The following is a 9309-nucleotide window of genomic DNA, read 5'->3' as shown; positions in this document are numbered from 1 at the left end:
TTGTGTATGGCCTTGTTTACACAGTCTATTTTGCATATTTTTGGGAAGCATTTGAAAAGAATGTGTATTCTGGTATTTTTGGCTAGGTGTTCTGTAAATATGGATTACATCCATCCTGTTGAGGGTGTTGTTCGCTTCTGTGTTCTTGCTGATTTTCTGTATTGAAGTATCCAACTTTTATTGTAGATCTATTTCTCCTTTCAGTTTTGTCAGTTTTTGCTTCACGTATTTTGTACCTTTGTTGTTTGTAAATATGTATACGTATTTAGGAATGCTATGTCTTCTTTTATCATTACCTAATGTCCTACTCTGTCTCTGGTCATTTTCTTTCCTCTGATGTCACTTTATCTGACATTAGTATGGCCACTCCTAATACATTTTTATCAACATTTGCATAATATGTTTTCCATCTTTTTACATTCAACCTGCCTATATCATATTTGAAGTGAAGTTTCTTGTAGACAGCATACAGTTGGTCATTTTTAAACACATTATATCAATCTCTTTGTTTTGATTGGTGTGTTCAGACCATTTGCATTAAATGTAATTACTGATATGTTAGACCATTTACATTAAATGTAATTACTGATATGTTAGAGCCTAAGCCTGACATTTTATTTTTTCTTTTATATTTGTTCTGTTTTTTGTTTCTGTTTTCTTTTTCCTGCTTTTCTTGTAGTTTATTAGGACACTTTTTTTAGAATTCCACTTTGATTTATCTATAGCATTTTTTGGTGCATCACACTGTATAGCTTTTATAGTAGTTGCTCCATACTTAACTTATTACAGTTTACTGGTATGTCATTTTACCAGTTCAAGAGAAGGGTAGAAAACTTACCTCCCTTTAACCTCCCCCATTTAAAGCTGTCTTAAGTATTTCCTCAATATATACTTAGAACTAATCAGACATAATCATATATAATTTGGGATTCAACCATCAAACATAATTTAGAAAACTCAAGAGGAGAAGGAATGTCTATGGCATTTAACCATATTTTTATTTACTGTGTTCTTCTTTCCTGATGTTCCAAGATTCTTTTTTTAATTGATTCCTTTCTGTTTGGAGAACTTCCGTCAGCCAGTCTTTTAGGGTAGGTCTACTGGCAACAAATTCTCTTCCTGAAAGATATTTTCACTGGATATATGATTCTTTTAACATTTCTTTTCTTTCAGCACTTGAAAAATATGTGTCACTTGTTTCTGACTCCCATGGTTTTTGGTGAGAAATCTACTGTCACTGCCATCAAGATTTTTTCCTTCTCTTTAGTTTTCAGAAATTTGGTGTGGATTACCAGATTTGACGTCATGAGGGTTTTCCCCTGTTTTCAGCATGTCACTCTTCTGCTGTGAAGTTGCCAGGATATCCCTGCATCCTGTAGCAACAAATATCAACACTTCTCCTAGGGGAAGAAACAGAAATGCTCAAAATAAAGTGAGGGACTCACTTTAAAAGAGGATGGAGAGGAAAAACCAAAGATGTAAAATAAAGGAGAAATATAAGAAACTAGAGATATTATTGAGAATGTTCAATAACTGACAAAACACAAGGCTGAGAAAAAAATAAAGTTAGGAATACAGTTATTAAGGAAACAATAGTAGAGATGAAATGATCCCAGATATGAAAAGGCAGGAATTTTTAGAATTTTTAGGACATTACATGACATATATACTATATAGCACATCAATGAAGTGTAAAAGAAAACTAAATGCATTTTCAGACATGCAGAGACAGAGTTTATTTTTCATGTGCCCTCTCTTAGGAATCCACTTGAGGATATACTGTAGCACAGAGAGGGCTTTAAAAATAGGAGATAAGTAATCTATCAAACAATGGGCTTAACTAGGAGAGGTATAAAAACAAGATGATAGTTTTGTACACATTTAGAGATCATTTACTCCAGACAGAAGCAGAAAGAGAGCTTCAGGTAAGAGTTATGGGAACCTGAATTATTTAGAAATATTTGAAGATATGGTAAAGCCAACTGATGGAGTCTAAAATGGTGAATCTGTAGCACCTGGGTGGCTCAGTTGGCTAAATCTGACTCTTGATTTCTGTTCAGGTCATGATCCCAGGGTTGTGGAATCAAGTCCCACATCAGGCTCTGTGCTAAGTATGGAGCCTGCTTGGGATTCCCACCCCCCCTCTCCCTCTCTCTCCCTGTGCCTCTGTCCCCCACTTGTGTGCTCTCTCTCTAAAAAAGAAAAAGTAACCTAAAGTAAAGTAAAATAAAATAAAATGGTGAATTTATTTTATCTTGATTCTAGGAACACTGTATTTTCAATGGCACAGGAAACACAACAGTATATCAAAGGAGCAGAAAATACAGTCCTTAAGTAATATGGCTCTGCAATGAGCAATGTATTTTACTGCGGTTAAAAAATGTAACACAAAATTTACCATCATAACCATTTTTAGGTATACAGTTCCATAGTGTTAAGTACATTCACATTGTTGAGAAGCAGATCTCCAGAACGTTTCCATTTTGCAAATCTGAAACTCTATACCCATCAAACAAAAACTCTCCTTTTCCTCCTTGCCCAGTCCCTGGTAGGCACCATTCTACTTTCTGTTTGTATGAATTTAACAAACTTGGATACATCATATAAGTGGAATCATACTGTATTTGCCTTTTTGTGACTATCTTCTTTCACTTAGAATAATGGCCTCAAAGTTCATCCATGTTGTAGCACGTGATAGGTTTCCCTTCCTTTTTTAAGATTCCATACATGGGTATTTGGGTTGGTTCCACCTCTGGCCAGTTGTGAATACTGCTGCTATGAACATGGGTGCACAAGTATCTTTGAGACCCTGCTTTCAATTCCTTTAGGTATATACCCAGATATGGGATTGCCAGATCATATAGAAGTTCTCTTTTACACTTTTTTGAGAAGACTTCATACTGTTTTTATAGCAGTTGCACCATTCTACAATCTCACCAACAGTGCACGGAGGGGATAGTTTCTCCACATCCTTTTGAACACTTGTTATTTTCTGTGTGTTTTTTTTTTTTTGATAGCAGTCATCCTAATGTGTGTAGGGTGACACTACATTGTGGTTTGGATTTCCATTTCTCTGATGATTAGTGATGTTGAAGATTTTTTCATATGTTTGTTGGTCATCTGCATATCATCTCTGGAGAAATATCTAAGTCCTTTGCTCATTTTTTAATCAGGTTATTTGATTTTTTTTGTTATTGTTGGGTTGTAGGAGTTCTTAAATATTATGGACATTAACCCCATATCAGATATAGTATTTGCAAATATTTTCTCCCATTCCATAGGTTGCCTTTTCACTGTTGATGGTGTTCTTTGGTGCACAAAATTTTTTAAGTTTGATGTAGTCTCATTGGTCTATTTTCGCTTTGTTCCATGTGTTTTGTTGTGAAAGCCAAGAAATCACCACCAAATTCAATGTCATGAAGCTTTTCTCCTATGCTTTCTTCTAGGAATTTTATAGTGCAATGAATTCTTTGAGAAAATCAGTCTCTTATACATAGGAATTGGCGTGGCACTCACAAATAGGCCATGATCTCCTGTTGAATATAAACAACTTCACAGAACAACATCATTAAAGAGGGATTGTGATCAGATGGAACAAAATTGCAATAAGATGACATCATGATCATGCTTGAGCACAGTCAAAAACAAGAACATTGTATAAACCAAAACAATGCCCAGAGTACTCTGTCCTGGCTGATTATGATTGAATGCTGGTTTTTAAAAAAACAATTACATTTTAATCTCCCTTTGTTCTTCTCATTTCCTGAATAAAATTCAATAAGATACCCTATAATAGAATTACTCCCATTCACTGGAAGCTTCCAGTCCAGGGCTACTTCCTTGAGCCCTATGCAAAACTACCAAACACAAGCCTTATACTTTTTTAAGGAGCTATTACTAAGGTGACCAAAGCTTTCCCAGAATGTGCAGTCTCCCTTGTTACAACAAGTCAATAAACTCAGCTTTGTTCTGATCCAGTGTGTCCTTGTGATCTTTGGTTACAGGGCATTCATAATATAATGGTCATTAAAAGTGAATTTTTAATAGTGATTTCAGATTCTACAACAGATATATAGACAAAGGGGGAATTCTATTCTTAGCTATGGTTATAGAGTAAAAATGTCATCAATCTGGACTATATAAAAGTGTAAGTTAATTTGACAGAGGTTGTAAAGTGTAAGGGAGAAAGAAGTAAGAGAAAAAAGTAAGAATTGTATTTTTTTTCTGTCAGACAAGTAAATGAAAGGAACTGTTGTTATGAACAATAAATGGAGGGTTTCAGCTTGTTCAGGGAAGTACTGGAAAATAGTGACAGAGCTCTATGTAAAGGATGAATGAGAGAAGTTTTAAGTGTGCTAGGTACTAGACAACAGTAGCAGGAAATTAAGGAAATTGTTTAGACTTTATGAAAAGGTTACAAACATACTCTTTAGTAATAAAAAAAGAATATAAAAAGGACTACAGATAAAAGGTTTAAAGGTACTTTCCAATGGGATAAAATGAAAGTGTTGGCAAAAATATGGAGGAACTGGTACATCCAGACAGTACTGAGAGCAGTGTAAACTGGTACAACCACTTTGGAAACTATTTGGAAGAATCTACAAAAAGGGAACATGTACTTACTAAATGAGCAGCAATTTCACCCCTAGGTATATACCAACAGAAATGCATATACATGTTTGCCAAAGGACGTGTATGAGAATGTTCAAAGTAGTACTATTCAAACAGGCAAACTGTGCACCAACCCAAATATCCGTCTATAGTGGGATGGGTCATAAATTGTAAAATATTCATACAGTGGAATACTATACAGCAATGAGAATGAAAAACTAAAATTAAAAGCATTGTCATGGACAAATATCATAAACATAATGTTGACTGAAATCAGCCAGACACAAAGCAGTTCATACTCTACTATTCCAATTATATAAATTCAAAACAGGCAAAAGTAAATCATAGTATTGGAGTCAGGATATTGTTATACTTGGGCTGGTAGTGACTTTAAGGGGTAATCTGTGTGGCACCTGAAATGTTAGCAACGTTTCATTACTAACCACCAAGATGCTGGTACCAAGTATGTTAACTTTCTGAAAACACATTGAAATTATGATTCGTTGCCTTTTCTGTATGCATAATTCAATAAAAATTGTTTAAAAAATGTTTGCCAGTATGGATGAAAGCTAGGAAAGAAGAGTAGTTAGAACATTGTTGTTGCTTTTTGTCAAGTTTTCTCACATAGTACATTCATTATCATTTGCATGTATTCCTTTGAAAACAAAATAAAATTATGTAAAACCTTTTTATTTTTGCTATTTAGCATCAAAAACAGTGTGATGAAACAGAATGGACAGAATACAGAGAAAAACAGTATTTGATTTCATTAAGACAGCTTATCCTGACAAATACCATCAAAAGCAAACATTTTAGGAAAGTCAATAGCATGCATAGGTTTGGGATGGCACTGTGTATACATAGATGCAGTGACAGAGAATTCAGTTTTCCCAAAATTGGGCAAGATAAAGTTGAAAAGGATAAATTCAGGGAAATCATACCTGAAGGTGGGATTTTTCTCCATGACGCTCTCAAACTCGGTATTTGGGGAAATTAGAGATAAATGACAAAACTCACGGCATTGTGATCAGATCCCTAATTGAATCCAAAGCTATTCCGGAAGGTGGCGTTTTCCTCCATTTCCTTTCCAATGCCCTGGGGAGGGAAGTTCGGGATAATCGGCTTCAAGAACTTGAACTCACTGGTCCCTGAGCCTCCCCGAAGACACACCTCGTACTGGTAGCTCTGGGACAGCGTCCCCGCGCCGCTGACGTCCACCAGGTGGCCCGGAAAGTGGCCCTCGGGCCCCGAGCAGCGACCCGCAGACGCCGCCCGGCTCCGCCTGCACAGCCGCACCGCCACGAACACCAGCACCGAGAACAGGAAGAGCGACGACACGGACGCCAAGGCGACGACCAAGTAGACGGTGAGCGGGTCGGCCCGCGCCTCGGCCGCCGCCACCTCCGGGAGCGGCAGGTAAGGCTGCGAGAAGCCGTCCACCAGCAGCACGTGCAGCGTGACGCTGGCCGAGCGCGGCGGCTCGCCATTGTCCCTGACCAGCACCACCAGCCTGTGCTTGACGGCGTCGCGCTCGCTCAGCAGCCGGGCCGTGCGCACCTCGCCGTTGTGCGCCCACACGCCGAACAGCCCGGGCTCCGTGGCCTTGAGCAGCTGGTACGACAGCCAGGCGTTCTGGCCCGAGTCGCCGTCCACCGCCACCACCTTGGTCACCAGGTAGCCCGCCTCGGCCGCCCTGGGCACCAGCTCGGTGCAGGGCGCAGAGCCGTTCTGCGGCGGGTACAGCACGAAGGGCGCGTTGTCGTTGTCGTCCAGCACCAGCACGCGCACCCGCGCCTGGCTGCTGAGCGCGGGCGAGCCGCGGTCGGCCGCGCGCACGCCGAACTCGAACGCCCGCAGCGCCTCGTAATCCAGGGACCTGAGCGCGAACAGCTGCCCGTTGTCCGCGTTGATGGACACCAGGGAGGCCAGGGGCAGCTGCGGGTCCGCGGGCGGCAGCAGCGAGTAGGTGACCTGCGCGTTGGCGCCCGAGTCCCTGTCCGTGGCGCTCACGCTGCCGATGTGCAGGGCGGGGCTGTTGTTCTCGCGGACGCGCAGGGTGTAGGTGGTTTGGCTGAAGGCGGGGGCGTTGTCGTTGACGTCGGAGACCGTCACGGTGATGTTGTGCTGCGTTTTCAGCCTGGGGGTCCCCAAGTCGGTGACGGTGATGGTGATGTTGTACTCAGCTTGGCTTTCTCTGTCCAGTGGCTTTTCTGTAACTAGGGTGTAAAAGTTCTTGAATGTGGGTTTCAAGAGAAAGGGAAGATCGTTCTGGATGGAGCAAACCATCCTACCGTTGTCCCCGGAGTCTGGATCAGAAACACTGAAAACAGCAACTACAGTCTCTGGGGAGTTTTCTGGGGTTGTGCTTGTGAACGTTGACATGGTCAGTTCGGGGGCGTTGTCATTCACATCCACAACTTCTATAGCTACAGTGCATTTTCCTGAAAGGCCCCCACCGTCTGTGCCTGCAATTTCCACGTTATAGTATCGAGTTGCCTCGAAATCCAGTGCCTTTTTCAGATGAATTTCTCCTGTTACTTCGTCTACTACAAATGGTTGAATAACTTGATTGCCTTGGAATAGAGTGTAGCGTACATTCCCATATGTTCCTGCATCTAAATCTTGGGCAGAGACAACGACAACTAAGGAGTTTGGCGGGCTGTTCTCCGGGACCTGTACCTCATAGAGCGACTGTAAAAACGCAGGGGCATTATCATTGATGTCCACGACTTCAATACGGACTGCAGTGGTCCCGGACCTAGGTGGATCCCCACCATCCAGCGCCGTAAGGGTTAAACTGAGTTCAGACTGCTCCTCCCGGTCCAGCGATTTGTCCAGCATGAGCTCTGGGTATTTTCTGCCATCTCCGCGATTATGAGTGACAACATGAAAATGGGAGTTGGGGCTGATTGTGTAGTTCTGAACAGTGTTGCTACCTATGTCAAAGTCCTGAGCTATTTTCAAAGGAAATACAGTCCCAGGCTGAACGCTCTCTGGGATTTTGAGGAGCATTTCCTTGTCTAGGAACTCTGGGGAATGGTCATTTATATCTGTGAGCTGCAGATCAGCCTGAAAAAACTGCACCGGGTTTTCCAGTAATAACTGGAAGTACAGTATACAGGGATCTGTCACTCCGCACAGCACCTCCCGGTCTAGTTTTTCATATAGCAGCAAATTCCCGGTTTCTACATCCAGTTCCAAGAGCTGTTTGTTTCCTTTGTAATGGATTCGCGCGCCTCGAGTAGCTAGTTCCCCCACCCTGAGCCCCAGGTCCTTTGCCAGGTTGGCCACAAAGGAGCCACTTTCTGTTTCTTCTGGAATGGAATACCTAATTGAGTCAGAGCCAGCCTCCCACAAAAGCATCAATATAGCAAGAAAGAGAACTTGCCTTTTCTGTGACGTTTTTGCTAGCGCTGTCTCCATTGTTCAGACCAAATTCATGTGGTGCAGTTTCTTCACCTCTGTATACGGTCGACCCAGATGATTTGGTTAAATAACCTTGAATTAGATCTTTCTGACTGACTCGCCCTAGAATGATGTCCTCTCTGAAGACATCTGCCCCTAGATCTTACCTAAAATACTTCCGTCTTTCAGGAAGCATTCATTATTCTGAGTCCCAGCTTAATGGCGTCCGGCATAGTCACAGAGCTTTTCATTCATACTCCTAGCCTGCAGCGCCACCAGGCGTCCTTATTTACTATTGCATATAGTATTTGCCATTTCATTCCCAATTATAACTGCTGTCATACCAATGTCCTTTTAAGTCACAGAAGTGCGCCCGATCGTTTCTCCAGTTCTTAAGTAGTGGAAGTTCGAAAGAAATATCTGTTGGGTTAGCTTTCAGTAAAAGAACATTTTCCAGAACAAACTGAAATGATATATTAGTGTTCCTCATAAAATACATTTTGAGAAGAAACTTTCTCTTGTGGGTTTGATTATATTTAAGAAAGAAGTGATAACTGATGTTTACAAAAGTTTACAATTTTTAAAAAGTCACTATTTTGAAATATATATCAGAAAAGGGTACACATTCTAAGTGTACAACTCAATACATTTTCATGAAGTGAGCACACTTGTAAAAGTAGAACCTAAATTAAAACTGTAACCAAAACCCTTGAAGCCCCCTTCTGTTTTTGTGTGCTCATTACCCTCCCTGCTAAATGTAAGCATGCTTCTGACTTCTATTATCATAGATTCGTTTCTTTTTTTTTTTTTTTTACTTTTTTTTAACGTTTATTTTTGAGACAGAGAGAGACAGAGCATGAACGGGGGAGGGTCAGAGAGAGAGGGAGACACAGAATCTGAAACAGGCTCCAGACTCTGAGCAGTCAGCACAGAGCCCGACGCAGGGCTCGAAATCACGGACCGCGAGATCGTGACCTGAGCCGAAGTCATATGCTTAACCGACTGAGCCACCCAGGCACCCCTCTTTTTTTTTTTTTTTTTTAACTTTTATACAAATGGACTTATGGAGTATTTCTCTTTTATGTTTGGCTTCTTTTACTCAACATTATGTTTGTAAAATTCATCTGTTACACACTATCCTAATTAATTTTATTCTCAGTGCTTTATATTATTCTATTGTATGACTGTACTACTATTTGTTTATTCTCCAATTGATTGGGTGCTCCAGTTTGAGGGTATTTTGGATAGTGCTGCTATGAACATTCTTGAACATGTCTTTTAGTGTCTATGGGA

At 40.9% G+C, this 9309-nt stretch overlaps 1 protein-coding gene across 3 annotated transcripts; it reads right to left on the bottom strand.

The window, feature by feature from the left end:
- Positions 1-613: 613 nt before the first annotated feature.
- Positions 614-8826, bottom strand: PCDHB5 (protocadherin beta 5). Of its 3 annotated transcripts, XM_045060259.1 has the most exons (3): positions 5782-8826; positions 5629-5706; positions 614-1400 (listed from the first exon to the last, which is right to left on the bottom strand). In XM_045060259.1, the coding sequence occupies exons 1-2, from the start codon at positions 8032-8034 to the stop codon at positions 5647-5649; spliced, it is 2313 nt and encodes a 770-aa protein (XP_044916194.1). In that variant the 5' UTR covers positions 8035-8826; the 3' UTR covers positions 614-1400; positions 5629-5646. The 3 variants fall into 3 exon arrangements, with proteins under 3 accessions (XP_044916194.1, XP_044916190.1, XP_023111762.2); XM_045060255.1 differs by having other exon boundaries at positions 5629-8826; XM_023255994.2 differs by lacking the exon at positions 614-1400 and having other exon boundaries at positions 2228-5706; positions 5782-8825.
- Positions 8827-9309: the final 483 nt, after the last annotated feature.

This window comes from Felis catus, chromosome A1 (assembly GCF_018350175.1).
Source record: "Felis catus isolate Fca126 chromosome A1, F.catus_Fca126_mat1.0, whole genome shotgun sequence".
NCBI classification, from domain to species: Eukaryota; Metazoa; Chordata; class Mammalia; order Carnivora; family Felidae; genus Felis; species Felis catus.
This window is presented reverse-complemented; position numbering and strand designations above follow the sequence as displayed.

Bases quoted from the DNA above. Each gene is read 5' to 3' on its own strand.
- PCDHB5 (XM_045060255.1), bottom strand. From the start codon at position 8,034: ATGGAGACAGCGCTAGCAAAAACGTCACAGAAAAGGCAAGTTCTCTTT.